Below are 19,783 nucleotides of genomic sequence, written 5' to 3'. Positions count from 1 at the left end.
CACTAATCAAAGTAAACACGCTTAAGGAGTAAAATCCACTTTTTACTGTTCCGAGAACTTACAGCAAGTTCTTGACTAATTGTCAATAATCTTTCATTTAGAGAAGGTTCAAATAGATGTGTATAGCTCAGGGTAGACAGGCAGCCATTAGATACTAAAGGCCCTAATGAGGAGATGATGAGTAGGATAAGGTGTGTTTCAGTAGGGGCTGGAGCAAAAGCCTGAACACTCAGTAGCTCCCCAGGAAGAGAGTTGGCCACCCCTGGTTTATACCATAGCCAGTAGTTCCAATGGTTAGGCAACTGATGACTCTAATTTGGTATAATCACAAATTCTAGTTACTCCATGGACCATGCCTAATCCCTCATTGAACTCCATGTTAATCAAGCCTCCTGGAATAGAATGGTTACTAATGTTCTCTTTCTCCTCCAGTGGATTTGTTGGTGGTCACTGGGAATCTTTATGCGGGTGAAAAGTCTATTGGTGGATATTCTGATCGGACATAGAGCAGCTGAGACATATTGCTAACAGAGAGTAGAAAGAGAGAAATTATGAATAATAATATTTGTAACACACTTTTCAAAATTCCAAAGTGCCAATAAGTATAATATTAATTTAATGTAATATGAATAAACTAATATCAAGGAAATAGGGATGACGGAAATATCAAACGAGAGAAGTCAACTAAAAATACATCCTCAATGATATTGTCAAGGCAGGGGAAACTACAAAGATACTCTCTTTAGCAGAGGCACACATATTACAGAGAATATTTGAAAGTGTAAAACTGGGACAATCACCCTGGGTAAAATGATCTGTTATCGTTGCTATTTGTGTGAAATAAACGTATGGACCTTCCCTTGTCCATAAAACATTTTCCATAGCACTGTGTCCAATATTTTCCTTTTCTTACACAGAAAAACAGCAAACCCTTACATGTTATTCAGCACCACTGTGACAGCATTTGAGGCGAAACTCAAAATAATAAAATAAAGCTGAGAACCCTGCAGGGCAAAAGCTGAAACTTTGGAATAAAAAATCATTATGGAGGATCACATCAAACAGCGTGGAGAAGTGGAGAACTTGCTTTTGCAGCGGGAATTAAGATCTAACTGGAAATAAAAAAATAAAAAAATAAATTTTGTGGAATATGATTATTTTATTTTATTGAGAAGCATACTGTATATAAAAAAGTACAGATCCAGCATCTTGTCTCAGTTCTTCATAAACATGTTTTATGAGAATATAACTGTGTGTACTCAGCGTGCTTCAATCAATGGGGCTGCATTCAAACTGCTTAAAATGACTGGAGAATTGAAATGAAGAGATTTAATTATGTTCTTTTCAGATAATGTTCCTGGCAGATTGTTTATTTAATACGAGTAATGAAATCAACATGAAACAAAAGCACAACTCAAAACCAAAGCAGACAGACCCCGTCTTCTAAGATACATACCTTGAAGAAAGACATGGTGGCACCGTCTTTGACCACACCATACTCAATCTTGGTCTGCTTGGCGATGTCGTCGGCAGAGTCCACGGGCGACTCCATGCGCTCCACGGTGAGGAAGGCGGCCAGGTTGGCCGTGTAGGAGGAGATGATGATGAGGGTGAAGAACCACCAGATGCCTCCGATGATCCTGGTGGACAGGGCTTTGGGCATCAGCTCAGAGCCTGGATGGCAGACAGGGTGAGGGAGAACAACAGACACCTTACAGATTACACTATAGGTAATTGTTTAGTTCACATTTTGGCTTGAATTTTGCCTGCATGGTTCATATACATATTCTATGAAATATGAGGTCATTTCCAGACAATATTTCTGTCCATTTAGGGGACCCATTTTGACTCGAGATTACCCCCAGAGGCAAACGTTTATTATAGCCTTTATAATGGAGACGTTTGACATCACATATGCATCGTCTTTGTATAAGACTGTTACAGAATATAACAAACACAATGGTTATATGGTTGCTTTTTCACATAAAAGGGATTCATGGAACACACACACTCTTGGTCTTACTCAAATTCTCAGATGGAAAACAACTAAAGAGCATATCTAAGTACCTGGCAGCCTTCCTAAGTTTGGAAGGCTGCCATTATATTTTAATTTGACTACAATTGGCTGATTATGAAGGAAGCGGCTCAGCACAACCTTTTGAGGGGCGATCCCAAACTCTAATGCTAGATACAGTAGGATTCCTGGATCAACACAAACCCCCAGTCTGGGTTGAGAGTTCATTTCAAAATAATGGTCATGTTCCAGGCTGACAATATTCCAGTTGTGTTTCATGCGCCAGTCAATGGTTGTGTGCAAGTTATCGACTGCAGAGTCAGGTATCTGATTGCTATATCATGAGGTTAGTTGCAATTTTAAACACCTACACATGCATTGTGAGATATCATAATCAGGTCACAATCAGGTTTATTGTGCTACAAGAGGAAAATCCTAGCACAGCTCACACATGAATGCGTACCTGCCCATAGAGGGTAGCTACATATAATTGTTCATTATAGTGATAACCCCCGGGATAAAACTCCCCCAGAGGGGCGCAATGCGACACTTAATTGACCGGTATCTCCGAAATGACTGGAGGAGATCAAAGCAGTAATGGAGTGGGTGGTCTGGGCTGGAGATCTGGCATGCATCTGCAATGTAGTCAGCCTGGAACTCTGATACCACCAATCTTAACAGATAGAAATCTATTCTGGCGTTTTTGAAATAATAAACTGACACGTGTTAGCTTTTTCGCTGTGGGGTTTCATCAAGAAACCTGACACTAGGTCTGCGTCCAATTAAAATAACGTCACCAAGACAAAGAAGTCACATCTAAACGTGATTCTGCTCTTTCTCTGCCTTTGAAATGTTCCACCTCCTTTGCCACAGCCGTATGTTCTATATGCTCTGTTTTGTATTCTTCTTTGCATGATTTTTAATTGTGTAGAGCAGTGTCTCACAAAGAATGCATGCATAACATACATCCATTTGTGACAACTTACATTTGACAGGTTGAAAATGTGTTGTCAGTCTCAGGACATAAATGTTCAATTACTTAGGTTGGCCAGACTGCCTCCCACAGCATTTAGTATGACATTGTGAGGTCCTCCGTCAGATAAATTCCCATATATCTTTTTTACAATTGCTTTTTGACTCACGGCTAAAGATACTTTATTTTCTGTCCCTGTCGACGCCTAAAACAACCTCTCCACCAGAGGTTGTGTTCAGTGCCCTCCACTACTTTACTGAGAAGATTTATGAGGGCAATTTTAAAGAGTAACCACCCCACTGAGAGGAGGTAAAGTGGTCAGCTTTTTAACCTTCCTTACCCAATTTGATTGGATTTGTCCTTTGCGATTTGACAGCCTTTACACGGTGGCTAAACAAGGCCAGTACAGTAACACTCCAAGGTAAGAACTATCACTTAAGAATAGGAGGACACCCAGCTCAGCAGTCAGACTGGTAAGGAACTGGAACTGGTAGCCCAATTGGATTCCAGGCCGTAAATGCTGTTGTCAGCTGGAGCGCACGGCACCTAGAACACTCTAATAAATACAACAATAGTGCCGCCGGAGGAAATAAAACCTTGTCAATGCATTATACATCTCCTTGAAGAAGAACTTCATGTCTTCCAAGCCAAAGAAGTACACATGTCCTTTCAGAGCAGAAGACAATGACGCAGTTCCAGTCAACAAAGCAACACAATCTCAGTGACTGCAGGGCTGCTGCAGCTCGAATGGCCTAGGTGCTGACATCATAGTTTCAAGTAGTCATGTCATGTGAAAGGCCTTGCAAAACACGATGGCAAAAACATTCCAATCTAAATTATGTTATAGGATGGGGGATGTGACTCTAAATACACACTATGGCAAAATGGCAATATTATTGAGAAAGGTATTAGACTCAGGGATGCTGAATGAATGAAGGACATTCTATTTCTGTGCCAAAGCACCCAGTTGGCAACCCATCCCTTTTGGGATTCGTTGACGCAAACACACATTACAATCATTTGCTGTGATCATTCTGTGATAATTATTGATGCTTGCAATATTGCATACAGTGGTAACATTTGCCGTGATCCACCTGTGTGAAATTCATGCGTTCACAGTACCCCCCCTATCAACCATAGTACAATATTCGACTTGCAAAAAGCATTCATAACTACTCATGGCTCCTTAAAACAGCATTGACAAAAGCACACATGCTTAAGATAGATTGACAATACATTACACAGAAGTGTCTGATAAAAAAAGGAAACTGCTTGCTCCCCATCGTCGGTTTGAAAAAGGACAATCAGAGCCTTTCTGGGAGTTATATTGTCTGTGGATTTAGAAGCACTGAGTACTATTAAATGCAATGCCCTGGCTTTCTCCCCATATTATTTTCCCCACAACCAAAGCTTCACCTTAACATCGGGGAGGCACCTCTTCCCGTGAGAATCATTACCTGCACTTAACATTCCCTCCTTAGCGGCCTCATCACATAAAAACACGCTCTCTACGCCAGAGGCTGTTAGAGCTTGTTAATCTATTTTTAAATACTGAATGTCATATAAACTAAAAATGTTTTCCAAGTTGAGAAACTCTCTTCTCCTTATCGGATTAAGATTACACAGATAAGGTCAAAACAATGCCCCATGTCTATAAATGCAATATTTTGTACAGCTTATGTTACTTACACATTTTGCGTATCAATATAGCAACTTATATTCATGTTTCACCCGTTTTGCAACACCCATCAGACACTATGTTTGCCATGAGAAAAGCCTCACGCGGCCCAGAGCGCACCTCTTTTGAAGCATGCAAGGTGTGCCTTTTACACCTCTCCATTTTGTGTGTTCTTGTTTTGTAGGACACCTCACTCCCACAGACAAGCTGGCAGGATTTTGTTTTATTAGGCATCTCTTCCTCTTCCAAACATGTCAATGATATGGCTTCCTCCTCAGCGGCTGTTAGGTGAGTTTGGCAGCAGAGCATAAGGTGTCTGGTTTGTATAACAAAATGCACCCTTTGGATACATACTTGGACCATTTGAATCAGGGCAGAACACATAGCGCTTTTCGCATTTTCCATTAGCACTTATTGTATTCTTTCCAGCATGGAATTAAATAAAGTATATTTCTCTGCCTCCTTGGTTTTTCTTTTTTTTACGGTTTGACTGTGAGCACCTGCTGAACTCCATGGTCCTTTTTCTCTCTCATGCAACGGTCACCATTCCCCTTAGCCTGAGCACAGACCCTCAAATGTCTTTGTTACAGACAGGTAATCTGGCATTTTCCTGAAATGCCAGATGGCCAGTCCGCACCTGGCTATAGAACACATAGGTGCCACAATTACTCAATACTAGACCGTAGATACATGTGCGCAGGCAGCACATGGTGCTCCAGGGTGAAGACTGTTATTTCTGCATTGATAAATGACATGACCAATCGATTAGATCGTATAAAGGTTTGTTATAAGGAACTGGATTTAAAAAAAACACATTTTGTGTGGGTATGTCTTCCAGAGAATCAATGTTTGACCTACTTTTTTAGTTAACTGCAAATGACGCAGGTTATTTTTTTTTTTTCACTTTCACTAAGTTGGATTGGGAAAAGGCAACATGTTTAAAGAGTAATTGTAACCTGTTAACGTAATTGTTCTAAGCAATTCCAGACCACATTAGCACTATGATCTTAAAGGGATAGTTCACCCAAATTACAAAGGTAGATAACCTTGCTACTGTCACCAAATGCATTTTTTTTCACTTGTGTCCAAAGAACAAAGCAAGTCAATATCCCAGATGAAATCATTTTCTGTGTTTTATGTCCAAATCATTTTAAAGTAACTGTATAGACTCTTAGACCATTTTGCTGTATCAAGTAAAATATCCTGTTGTATGGTATGTAATCTGGGGGAACAACATTAACCTGCTTAGAGGAGGACAGTATTCAAAGGAACAATATTCTTTACCAACACAGGTGGTTGAAGTTCAAGATTCAAGTGGTTGACCTACCATTCCAATGACAAAGGACTATCAATCCTGTTCAAAGATGAATCACCAACTTCCTGTTTTGCTCGTTCCTCTCCTCCCTCGCATATTGTACTGTTTGACTCCTAGCCTCCACTCACAATGCAAATAGTCAAAGATACCATGCAGCTACGCGGGAGAGTTGCCGCGGAGTACAGCATTTGTGCTTAATGGATTGTCGCATTTGCTCTCCTACCGGCAGAGATCCACCGTCGAGCCTCCCTAATTTGTCTTGTTACATTGAGGTTAAACATTTTATTAGTAGCTCTTTTTTTTTAATCCTCGGCTGACTTCATTATGTCAAAGCATTTACGGGGCTCCATTTGCTTACGAATGTCTTTAAGGGTGGACGAGGCGACCGCATTAGCGTGGTGTCGCCGTAATATCCTTCCCCTAACCTTCCTCAGATTTGTGTAAGCTTACACAGAAGGTGGGATAACTCAAATAGGTACTTTGGGGGTTGGGGACAGACTAAAGTTAACTGTCTTTCTCTGGCATAAGAAAGATGCTGAGAATTGACATATTTTAATATTATGAAATTATGCATGAAGGACAATTACATTACACTACTCCAGCATCATAAAAGGCCCAAGTGGCATTTTACAAAATGTAATTTGTACCGAGAGCTGAGCTGTGTGTCGGACATAGATTTCGACAAGGGGTCTTTGGTACGAGCACTCGGGAAACACAACAATCTAAACATCAACCTTGTGGCCATAGCCAACGCCAGCGAGGAGTGACAGCTGGCATTTGTCAGACACGTTCTCCAACTTACCCTTTCGTCCCAAAACACAAACAGCTGTGTTATGGGGGAAACAAATACTACCGTGTTTTCTGTCTTTACCTGCCACATTCTGACAGGTGTCTGACACCTACTTTCTCTCACCACTCCTGTTTCTACGAGCAGGCAGGGAGGTGACAACAGCTTTCTTTTGTAATGTACGTCTGAGCTCCAGTTGTTCCTGACGGGCAAGTGTCTTCTAAAACAGTCTCGAACATGGAAATGAGGTAGCTTGTCAGTTAAAGAGGTGGAGAGAGGGAGGAAGAGGGAGTGTGGCTGTGCAGAGGAAGGGAGTGGAGGGGGGACTGTTGCTTTTGACATGTGAAAGAGGGAATAAGCTAGGCTATACCATACCTTGCTGCATGAGGGAGCCCACACCGAACCAGAAGCTGTTAAGGAGGGTGAAGTTGTTCTCCACCACATCGGATCCGGGATTGCAGGGATGGGCGTCGTACCATTCGTACGGACTGAACCTACAGGGGGACAGGTGGAGAAGGATATCAGGAACAAAGGCTCCAGTGTACCACAATTTCGGCATAATAGTGTATTGTTACTGTGGGGCTCAGTTAACCCTGACGAGGCATGGGGAAAGAGATAATGTGCATTAGAATTCAATCCCTTTCTCACCAACATCAATATCAATACAGAAATAATGGGTACTCATGTAGCCCGCTATACAGAGAAAAATGAGTTCAAAGGAAAACTATGGCTCAAAACAGTTTAATAATCAATGATATAACTGTGTTCATACTGTAATATGGGGATGGGGGGTAATATAGGGACTTACACAGATCTGATATATTGCTCCCAAGTTTCCCATGTATTATGCATGGGTATACCTATCTTTGTTTCATTTCATACTCTTGGCCAGTAATCCTGTGGATTTGGGGTAATGCATCTCAAATTGGTTCTAATAAGATGGAACAGAAGCTGTGCTTAATAATACATTCTAGTTTTCTGCATCGAAGGCCTCTCTGCTGGGTATAGCACTCCTGATGTGTCCTTGAGCCGAGCACTTAACCTGAATTTCGCCTGACAAAACCACCCATGAAGTGTTAGCCTACAGTGTCCCTAAAGATCTGTGCAACTGTGGGCACAAAGTACGGGGTGCAAAAGGAGACATATTTTCTTATGGCTTTTTACCCACTATACAAACAAAAGACAAGCTGTAAAGATGTCCACTTTTATTGTTTTCAGTAACTTGATTGTTAGCGGTGCATTTGACATAGCATTTGTCAGTTGTGTTGACGTGCTCTTATGTGTCCTTGACGATAGCTGTCTGTCAACCCTGTTCAAATCAAAAAGTTTGCCGTACCCTTATATATCTCTGTAGATATCTCACTGTGCTCAAAGGTAGCTAACTGTACACAAAAATACCACTTCCGGGACGACAGATATTAAAATGTCAATTTGGGATAGAACGAGGCATGCAACGCTGAAAATGTAGTAGTATAAAACCTGCGAAGCCCATGGTTCCACGTACTCTGCCATTTAGTGTAACATCTTCTCAAAGTGCTCCACACCATAAATCCTTTAATGTACATGAAACAGTCACTTTTAAAGGCAGCTGGAGAGATAAAACATGCTAAATGTCAGTGCTTTCCCTTCCTGAAATTAATTTTGAAAATGTTTTCAAATACGATCTGATTTATTCACAGGGTGTTTTGCTGTCAGAGGAGAGGAGAAGAAGAGGAGGCTTAGATCCTTCGAAGCCAGATAGCATCTCTTCTTAAAATATGCTGCTTCTATCTACTGGCTTTCATGAACGTTAGCCAATGAGTGGAGAAAATAAGGTAACTCTTTATTTGGAAAGTCTATAGAGCATCTACAAATGGACTATCAGTAACATTTCAAACTTCATATCTACTATCCCTAGCACTAACCATAATCTTAACCCTTACCCTTATTCTGAACCTAACCCTAACCGTAACCGTATCAAGCAGTTGCTATCAACAGATAGTTTGTTGATAGTATGATGCTATACAGACCGACTATTCGGATTATCCAAATAAAGAAGAGAATAAATCAAGACCTTTAAGTTAGATGTCAAACGCTAATAACATTTCTAAGTGAGAATCATATATATATATATATATAGTGTCAATAAAGTGTCTTCCAAAACATTTGTTAATTTAATGGAATACATAGCTCAGGACTGGTTTGCATCTCCACGTTCCTCCATTTAATGGGGAAGGTGTTTAAAGATGGCGGCGTCCATACACTAAATACAAATAAGTTGTTTACCAAATTCGCTATATTGTACATTGCTCTATGTTACAATTATTTTCTATCGTCATTAGCACAGTATGTACAGTATACATGAACACAATTTAAGCAGACAATTTGAAAAACCAAAAAAAGTAGATTGTGCTGATTTATTGGCGCATTGAACCATGTCACGCACTGTAGTTTGAAAACTCAATGGATAGTGGTAAAACCATGACGTCGTATCTGAATTCCGAAATCTCTATGCACCTTCGCCATTAGTGTGTTTTTCATTACATCTGGTCACACTCGAATGATGCAAAAATCCCGGGAAAAAAATCAGTCCTCTAAATAGTATGAATGAGAATCAGAAAGCAAACCCTCGCCTCTCCCTCATTCTAGACAGACATAGCAGAAGCACCTGAAGCGGTAACTCAAAGAAATTGAAACTTGGCCAGTGTGTTGCTATTTGAAAAGATAAGGATGACCAGGGGAAAAACTCCATTATTACACTCTTTCTAGAGCGTAAGTTCTTACATTGGCATGGTATAGAAGTCGTATTTTTGTCATCTGTATTCCACTGCCAATTTTTATCTTATGGAATTTCAAAGATACATTTTCCAGGTCCTGGACAGTGTAATGTAGTATTGAAGCTTGTGATGATTTCTACCCCCCTGGTTACATCCTTAAAGTGATCCCAGGTTATAAGAGCACTGATAAGGCAAGTGCAAATACCGGGCACTGCTCAATGTTTTCTCTCTATCGTACATAGAAAATGGTTGCTTGTGATTTATTTTCTGTTTTCATACTTCTGTAAGCACTCAAGTAGATTTCCCATATTGTTGACCTACGGTCATGGACTCCAAGATGGCTATGGAAAAACATAGTTCTCTTCTCGTGGGTGCCTGCTCAGTGACAAGAATCATGATTGTCCAGAAAAGCTTTTGACTTCAAATTTGTCTAAATTGTTTTAAACTATAGACTATCAGTACAGTATGTGTCTACCTGATATTGAACGCATACATTTGCCTCTTTCGTCAAAGCGTTCTGGTTCTTCCAACATCTCAAGTACCCATACATCAAACTGCTATTTGAGCCTTCTTTTGGCTCTAAGCACTTCTGCTCGCTTTCTATGCAGGTCTCCAAAGAATGATGCAACAGTCAGAGATGATTTTCTACTTGTACTTACAAAAATAGGGTGCTAAAATGAGCTTGTGAGCTTGTCTCAAGACATAATGGGAGAGGGTTGAGGAGCGCAGCTGGCTCCTCTCAGAACCCCAAGCCCATTCAAAAGAACTTCCTCAAGTACCACTCCACATGTGGAGGCACCAGGAAGTGGTGAGAAGCAGTGACAATGACCACAGAAGGCGAGCAGGATGCCTGCAAGTGGCACATGGGTTCTTTTCTTTCTCTCTTATGTAAATAATTCCGTAGAAGGTCTCAGGAACACATTTGGAACACATAGGGAAATACTGAAAAAATCAGAGATACCCTGATCTCAATCAATAGTAATTTCAACTTTCAATGATTTGTGGGGAATGTAGAAAAGATAACAAGCACAGGTAAATGTCATGAGACATTTTTTTTTTATTATTATCAAATTTCTTTCTCCAGGTATCGGCAGGTATTTATTTTTATACATTTGAAAGACGAAAGTTGTTCGAAGAAGCATTACAACTGCAGATAAATTATACAGGAAATGCTTTGAATTGGAGAGTATAACTTCGCTGGTGGTTTGCTACTCTCATCTCTTTCTTCCACTGCTGGGCTCCACAGAGAGCCCACGCTGACATAACTGCCTTGATCACTACCCACCAGCTCACACAAAATGTAGGACTTGTACCAATTGAACATGGGCCTACCGCTGAGCCGAGACCTTCTCTTACCCCCAACTGATGGAATCACTTGAGACCATCATTGACTGACTCAGTTCTGCAGAGATTCAGATTGGCCAGCCTCAATTTGTGCACTATATCCTTCCAGATAAAACATTTCCACATCGCTGCAACAATACACAGTTGGGGGCATTAAAACGTTAGGTTGCGCCTTGGTTTTGGCATGTTCTACATGGTACTCCCCTAGTGAGAGACAGTGTTGTCACAAATAACTGTTTAACTAACTTTTTTTGTGCCTGCAACTTAGCCCTACGAGTAGAATAAACAAAAATATATCACTCAATAAAATTCAATGAACACAAACACACACACACAGACAGGCAGAACATGAAGTAGCCAAGAAAAGTCTGGGACTCACCTGGCGATGACAAAGAGAACACAGCTTACACCTAGGTAGGCCAGCAGGATGTAGACCCAGATGTCAGGGGTCATGGGGTTGAGGAAGGAGAAGAAACCGTTGTTGGTGGTGTTGGGCTTGCGGTACAGGATGCTGATGCCCATGCTCATGAAGGGCTTTGAGAAGTCCACAACCTTCTCACGCAGGTAGGTAATGGTAAGAGGGGCCACAGCCAAGTCGGCTCTCTGTAGAGGAGACAATAGAAGGGACGATCAGTCAAACGATGAGACCCTTTCACTAGCTTTATTACCTTTGTTACCGCAAAGCCATAAAACTGCTGAACAGTTAATTAAACGGCTACTCGGATTGTCTGCTTTCACCCCCTACCTACAGTACATGTACATAGCGTTTCAATCAATCAATCACCTAACCAAACCGACATGTACATATTACCTCAATCAATTACCCAACTACCTCGTACCTCAGTACACTGACTCGGTACCGGTAATCATTGTACGTAGCCTGTATATAGACTCATTATTGTTATCTTAGTGTTATTTTATTTGTATCTATTTGTTAATTTTCTTACTTTTTAACTGCATTATTGGGAAAGGACTCGTAAGTAAGATTTTCACCGTAAAGTCTACACTTATTGTACTGATTTGATTTGAGCTTCTTTTGCTGGTACTTTCATATGTTCTTCAGGTATCTTTGAAAATCATAGATCTGCATGAACCATTGTTGCTACACCAAAAAGGTACATGAAACTTAAAACCAGTTTGAGGAGAAATTAAGTACATTACATTGGTAGTTTCATAACAAGTATGAAGTCCTGTAACATATGACATCATTTCATCAAGTCAAAGTTCTATTGAACTTCACATCAAAGTAATTTTGCAGAGATCACAGGTTGCCCCCTCCCTCCAATTATTCGCCAATCAATTTTTTACATAAGAAATGACGAACACCTGCTCTAATGAATCACAAGAAACAAGGGCTATTCCCACAAGCCTTCCCAGCAGCTTCTCCCCATGCCTCCACTATCTGGAGCCTGGTGCCTTCTGACTAGGCTAATATAGCGCTCTGAGATTCTGCCCTGGCAGGGTCTGAAGGTGAACGTTGCGGCCCATGATTTTGCGTCTGGCTGCATATTCAGAAGGTTACCATTTACATTGCCTCCCCCCACACCTCAAACACGTCAGGGTTGGACAGGAGATTAATGAAACCAGATGGTTGGTTCACGCTTGGATAGCTCCCTTCCTCGGAAACTAAGGAAACTCACAAAGGGGTTTGGGCCAATCTCTTTTTCTTCCTTTTTGAGTGGTGGCATAGCAACAAAGCTCAGTGTGGTAGCACCAGAACATCCCTGATGGAGGTCAGTTAAATTAGGTATTGGTGTGTACATTGGAAAGTGTGGAGGATGTCTAGTCCTGCAGATCATATGAAGGTCGGAATTACCAGAACCCTGCTCCCTGTAAGCTCAGAAGCATTCCAAGAAAGTGCTCAAAAGTATTCCAAGAAACAAATGTAGTTGATTTGTACTACCCAACCCAACACTTTTATTCGGACAATGAATTGCCCCCCCCCCCTCCAAATGCATAATATGTCATGTATGGACAAGGCTGACAATGCATTTCATCAACCCCCTTCATTTCTTAGCTTAGCTGACATTACAATGTAGAGCAATAACCTCTAAAATTAGAAAAAAATGCTTTTTTGGTGTTAAGAAAGTAACTCATGGACATTTTTTTTGCTGTCGCTACAACATAGTTCCAAAACAATGACTAATTACTATTCTAACATTCAGAGCAAATGGGGGTCAGTATAAGAAAATAGTTGAACTCCGTGTGTGACCGTTTGGATTATACCTGCGCCTGTAGCGAACACTGGTGGCTAAACTCAAGAAAGCCTAACAAAAAGAGACGGTGTGGGCACAGCCAATCTGTCATGTGGTGCAATCCACTGTGCCCTCATTAAACATTTACGTTTACAACACACACCCGCTTCTTCTGTTCTCTGCCGTCGACCTCCGCTTTTCAAGCTAGCTGCCACTCAACCGGAAGACCGAGCAGCAGGTGATCCCAGCCAATCTCAGCCATCCCTATGGTGGGCTAATATATACGCTGCACGGCTATTTTCTGCTTAGACACGTATTGCGGAGCACACGCGTGATAACCTAATAGTACCCTGCTGAGTGCCACATGGCTCTGTGTTATCTGTGGGCGCGCAGATGGTCTTGTAAGCTTAGAGCTGTGCCTCCTCCATACTGCCACACCTGATAACATTCTGTAAGATTCATACAATTACACCAACACTACCGGTCAAAGATTTAGAACACCTACTCATTCAGGGTTTATTTTTATTTTTTTACTATTTTCACATTGTAGAATAATAGTGAAGACATCACAACTATGAAATAACACATATGGAATCATATAGTAACCAAAAACGTGTTAAACAAATATATATTTTATATTTGAGATGCTTCAAATATCCTCTCTTTGCCTTGATGACAGCTTTTCAAACTCTTGGCATTCTCTCAACCAGCTTCACCTGGAGTTCACACATATGCTGAGCACTTGTTGGCTTCTTTTCCTTCACTCTGTGGTCCGACTCATCCCAAACCATCTCAATTTGGTTGAGGTCGGGGGACTGTGGAGGCCAGGCCCCACTAATCGCAAACCAGATGGGATGGCGTGGCATATCGCTGCATAATTCTGTGGTAGGCATGCTGGTTAAGTGTACCTTGAATTCTAAATAAATCACAGACAGTGTCACCAGAAATGTACCCCCCACACCATAGCACCTCCTCCTCCATGCTTTACGGTGGGAAATACACATGCAGAGATCATCCGTTCACCTACACCACATCTCACAAAGACACGGCGGGCACTTGGAACCAAAAATCTCAAATTTGGACTCCAGACCAAAAGACACATTTCCACCGTTCTAATGTCTATTGCTCGTGTTTCTTGGCCAAGTCTCTTCTTAAGTACTGGTTTCTTCGCAGCAATTCGACCATGATTCACACAGTCTTCCCTGAACAGTTGATGTTGCTTGAACTCTGTGAAGCATTTATTTGGACTGCAATTTCTGAGGCTGGTAACTCAAATGAACTTATCCTCTGCAGCAGAGGCAACTCTGGCAGACAAATATAATGTGATGCCTAAGACACATTTTTACTTGCAGTCATTAGTGGCCGTTAGAATCTAACAGGATATAATGAGGACTACATGAAATATGTCTTGCATGTAATGGACATGTCACGTTCTGACCATCATTCGTGTGTGTTTTCCTTGTTTTAGTGTTGGTCAGGACGTGAGCTGGGTGGGCATTCTATGTTGTGTGTCTGGTTTGTCCATTTCTATGTTAGGCCTGATATGGTTCTCAATCAGAGGCAGGTGTTAGTCATTGTCTCTGATTGGGAACCATATTTAGGTAGCCTGTTTTGTGTTGGGTTTTGTGGGTGATTGTTCCTGTCTTTGTGTTTGTGGCACCAGATAGGACTGTTTTGGTTTTTGCACGTTTCTTGTTTTGTAGATTGTCGTACTTTCATCTTTATTAAAGATGCACAAAACTAACCACGCTGCATTTTGGTCCGCCTCTCTTTTCCCACAAGAAAACCATTACAGAATCACCCACCAACCAAGGACCAAGCGGTGTGGTAATCAGAGGCAGCAGGAGCAACAGCAGCAGCAGCAGCAGAAGCAGCAGCAGGAGAAGCAACAGAGGCAGCAGCAGAAGCAGCAGCAGGAGAAGCAGCAGGATCAACAGCAGCAGCAGCAGCGGGAGAGGCTGCACTATTTGGAGGAATGGACTTGGGAGGAGATCCTTGACGGGAAAGGACCCTGGGCAGAGCCCCAAAGCCGAGCTGGAGGCATCGAAAGCAGAGAGGCGGCATTATGAGGAGCTAGCACGGCAGAGCGGCTGGAAGCCCGAGAGGCACCCCCAAAAATTTCTTGGGGGGGGGGTTAACCGTAAGGAGCCATGGATGTTATCGGAGCTATCGGCGAAGCTGAGGGCTGAGTCTGAGAGGGTCGAGGAGTTATTGGACAGAATGGAGGAGAGTGAACGGATGGGAGATGAGGAGACACTCGAGGAGGTGTTAATAGAATTGGGGGATGTGAAGGAGTGTGAAGAGAGGCATTCTCCCTCAGAGGAGTTGCTTTGGCATAGTATGCAAGGCATTCTCCCTCAGGTGTGTGTCCCCAGCCCGGTACCACCAGTGCCAGGCACCCCTGTTCAGCAGGCTGTCTCTCCGTTCCATCAGCGCCGCCTGAGCACAGGTGCTCCCGCCTGTCCGGCGCTAGTCAGAGTTTCCGCCCCGCTGCCAGTCAGTCCAGAGGCGCCAGAGCCCCATCAGTCCAGAGGCGCCAGAGCCCCTCAGTCCAGAGGCGCCAGAGCCCTCAGTCCAGCATCCGCCATTCAGCGGATCCACATTCAGCCAGAACTGCCAGTCAGCCAGGATCCGACATTCAGCCAGGATTCAGCACTGCCTGCCAGGATCCGCCATTCAGCCAGGATCCGTCTGCCAGGATCCGCCAGCGCCGCCTCAGCCAGCTAGGATCATCCGTTCAGCCAGGATGCCCAGCGCCGCCTCTGAGCTCACCAGGATCCGTCTCAGCCCCGCCAGCCGCCAGCCGCCGCCAGTCAGCCAGCTGCCGGACCGCCAGCCAGCCAGGATCTGCCAGAACAGCGCCAGAATCTGCTCGATTCATCAACCTGCCTGAGCTGCCCAGTCCTGAGCTGCCCGAGCTGCCCTCAGGATCCACATTCAGCCAGAACTGCCAGTCAGCCAGCGCCAGCCAGGATCCACATGCCCAGTCTGCCCAGCGCCGCCAGTCTGCCCAGCGCCGCCGGTCTGCCCAGCGCCGTCAGCGCCGCCAGTCTGCCAGGATCCGCCATTCAGCCAGGATCTGCCAGAACTGCCAGTCAGCCAGGAACCGCCAGTCCAGCCAGGATCTCTTCAAGATCCGCCATTCAGCTGCAGGATTCCTGCAAATTCAGCCAGGATCTGCCAGAACTCAGCCCAGGATCCGCCAGTCCAGCCAGGATCCGCCATCCGCCAGTCAGCCAGGATCCCAGGACATCTCAGCCAGAGCCACTGCCAGTCAGCCAGGATCCGAGCAGTCCTCAGCCAGGATCCACATTCAGCCAGAACTGCCAGTCAGCCAGGATCCGCCATTCAGCCAGGATCCGCCAGAACTCAGCCAGTCCGCCATTCAGCCAGGATCCGCCAGAACTCCAGTTAGCCAGGATCCGCCAGTCAGCCAGGATCCGCCAGTCAGCCAGGATCCGCCAGTCAGCCAGGATCCGCCAGATCCGCCATTCAGCCAGGATCTGCCAGGATCAGCCAGGATCTGCAAATTCAGCCAGGATCTGCCAGAACTGCCAGTCAGCCAGGATCCGCCAGAACTGCCAGTCAGCCAGGATCCGCCATTCAGCCAGGATCCGCCAGTCAGCCAGGATCCGCCAGTCAGCCAGGATCTGCCGGAACCGCCAGCCAGCCAGGATCTGCCAGAACCACCAGCCAGCCAGAATCTGCTCGATTCATCAACCTGCCTGAGCTTCCTCTCAGTCCTGAGCTTCCTCAGTCCCGAGCTTCCCCTCCCGAGCTGCCCCTCAGGATCCCGTTCCGCCAGTCAGCCAGGATCCGCCAGGGTTCCTAGGCCAGAAGCGGCGCTCGATTCATCAACCTGGGTGCCAGTCAGGGACCAGGATCCACATTCAGGATCCGGGACATTCAGCCAGGATCCACATTCAGCCAGAACTGCCAGTCAGCCAGGATCCGCCAGTCAGCCATCCGCGTCCCAGGATCCGCCATTCAGCCAGGATCCGCCAGAACTACCAGTTAGCCAGGATCCGCCAGTCAGCCAGGATCCGCCAGTCCCAGGATCCCAGATCCTTCAGCCAGGATCTGCCAGGATCAGCCAGGATCTGCAAATTCAGCCAGGATCCGCCAGAACTGCCAGTCAGCCAGGATCCGCCAGAACTGCCAGTCAGCCAGGATCCGCCATTCAGCCAGGATCCGACAGAACTGCCATTCAGCCAGGATCCGCCAGTCAGCCAGGATCCGCCAGTCAGCCAGGATCTGCCGGAACCGCCAGCCAGCCAGGATCTGCTCTGATCAACATCGTCCTGAGCTTCCTCTCAGTCCTGTGTGTTTTCCTTGTTTTAGTGTTGGTCAGGACCACGTCCAGCGCCAGAGCTGCCCACCCAGACCTTCCCCTATAGGTTTAGGGCATCCGCACCTTGGGGGTCTACGTTCTGACCATTGTGTGTGTTTTCCTTGTTTTAGTGTTGTCTATTTTCTATGTTGTGTGTCTGGTTTGTCTATTTCTATGTTAGCCTGATATGGTTCTCAATCAGACGCAGGTGTTAGTCATTGTCTCTGATTGGGAACCATATTTAGGTAGCCTGTTTTGTGTTGGGTTTTGTGGGTGATTGTTCCTGTCTTTGTGTTTGTGGCACCAGATAGGACTGCTTTGGTTTTTGCACGTTTCTTGTTTTGTAGATTGTCGTACTTTCATCTTTATTAAAGATGCACAAAACTAACCACGCTGCATTTTGGTCCGCCTCTCATTTCCCACAAGAAAACCATTACAGGACATTAAAAAAGGGACTGGTCTTGCGATATATTTAGGTTGTTTTTACAAACAATTGAATGCAATGAACTGAGCAGGCTGGGCTGACATGCTTATAGCCTTGCAAGGACTTTCCAATATGAGCATGCATGTATAAGATTGTGCTGTTATTATTGTTACAATTTATTTTCTCTGACTGTTTTCCATGTTATTTGGTTAGGCATCCTCATAGATAATGATATATCCCTCTGGCCAATGCCGATCGGCAGCCAAGGGTTTGCCTTAGGACGCAAAGGTGCGTCATGAGTCAGGGAGATGGTCTGATAGTCTTAGTGACAACAGACCTAGATATGGGGGAGGTTTTAGTGGGTGGAATATTAGGACAATTGGAGGTTTACAAAGTTGCAGCTACAGTATGTTTAACAGTGAGAATTTTTACAGCACCACGATATGGACACTTAATCATCATGGTGCTTTATAATGGTAAGGTTACAAACATTGGTTGTGGTAAGTATAACTTAAACTTGGGTATCATTATGGTAAGTAGGGAAATAAGTATAGCAATTTATAATTGTAATGGCTTATCAGATCATAAAAAAATTAATTTTCACATGGCTAAAAGAGAAAGAATATATCTATTGTTTACAGGAAACTCATTCTACAAATATAGATGAGGTTGGGTGGAAAAAGGACTGGGAGGGAGAAATATATTTGTGTCATGGTCAAAGATCTCAAAAGGGGTGATTATACTAATTAGCCTGTTGTGACTAGGCGGCAGTATTTTCATTTTTGGAAAAATAACGTTCCCGTAGTAAACGGGATATTTTGTCAGGACAAGATGCTAGAATATGCATATAATTGACAGCTTAGGATAGAAAACACTCTAAAGTTTCCAAAATGGTAAAAATATTGTCTGTGTGTATAACAGAACTGATGTTGCTGGCGAAAGACTGAGAAAAATCCAATCCGGAAGTGCCTCATGTTTTGAAAGCGGTGCGTTCCAATGCGTCCCTATTGAGCAGTGAATGGGCTATCAACCAGATTACTCTTTCTCCCGTATTCCCGAAGGTGTCTACAGCATTGTGACGTAGTTTTACGCATTTATGTTTAAAAATACCCGTAAGCGGCTACATTGCGCAAGTGGTCACCTGATGGCTCCCAGAGAGATTCTCGCATAAAATACAGAGGGAGCCATTATTCCAATCGGCCCTACTGAAAAACGAATTGTCCCGGCGGATATATTATCGAATAGATATTTGAAAAACACCTTGCGGATTGATTATAAACAACGTTTGCCATGTTTCTGTCGATAATATTGAGCTAATTTTGAATATTTTTCGGCGTTTTCGTGACTGCAATTTCTGGGCGATTTCTCAGCCAAACGTGAAGAACAAACGGAGCTATTTCGCCTACAAAAATAATATTTTTGGAAAAAAGGAACATTTGCTATCTAACTGGGAGTCTCGTGAGTGAAAACATCCGAAGCTCATCAAAGGTAAACTATTTAATTTGATTGCTTTTCTGATTTCCGTGACCAAGTTACCTGCTGCTAGCTGGACAGAATGCTATGCTAGGCTATCGATAAACTTACACAAATGCTTGTCTAGCTTTGGCTGTAAAGCATATTTTGAAAATCTGAGATGACAGGGTGATTAACAAAAGGCTAAGCTGTGTCTCAATATATTTCATTTGTGATTTTCATGAATAGGAATATTTTCTAGGAATATTTATGTCCGTTGCGTTACGCTAATTAGTGTCAGATGATGACAACGATCCCGTACACGGGATGGGAGTTTGTGCAAACTGTGCAAACAGATCCACAAGGAAGATGGATCATTTAAAAAATGCTATTGGACCATCTTGCTAATTAATCTATGTGGGCCAAATAATAATGATCCACACTTTTTCGAAAATATATATAATAATGTATTGAGCTCACAAGCAACGAAATAATCTATTATCGTAAAGGAAATC

General features: G+C 43.5%; 1 protein-coding gene across 1 annotated transcript in view; it reads right to left on the bottom strand.

Moving 5' to 3' along the window:
* LOC135520081 (glutamate receptor ionotropic, kainate 3-like) overlaps positions 1–19,783 on the bottom strand; it is a 134,952-nt gene that overhangs the window by 8,694 nt on the left and 106,475 nt on the right. Inside the window, exons 11-13 of the mRNA XM_064945404.1 lie at positions 11,247–11,470; positions 7,143–7,261; positions 1,457–1,674 (exon numbers count right to left, since the gene is read on the bottom strand). Coding sequence (XP_064801476.1) covers positions 1,457–1,674; positions 7,143–7,261; positions 11,247–11,470 — 561 coding nt within the window. The remainder of the gene's footprint in view (positions 1–1,456; positions 1,675–7,142; positions 7,262–11,246; positions 11,471–19,783) is intronic.

This window comes from Oncorhynchus masou, chromosome 29 (genome assembly GCF_036934945.1).
Source record: "Oncorhynchus masou masou isolate Uvic2021 chromosome 29, UVic_Omas_1.1, whole genome shotgun sequence".
NCBI classification, from domain to species: domain Eukaryota; kingdom Metazoa; phylum Chordata; class Actinopteri; order Salmoniformes; family Salmonidae; genus Oncorhynchus; species Oncorhynchus masou.
Note: the sequence above shows the minus strand (reverse complement) of the source record. Positions and strands in the feature narration are given on the sequence as shown.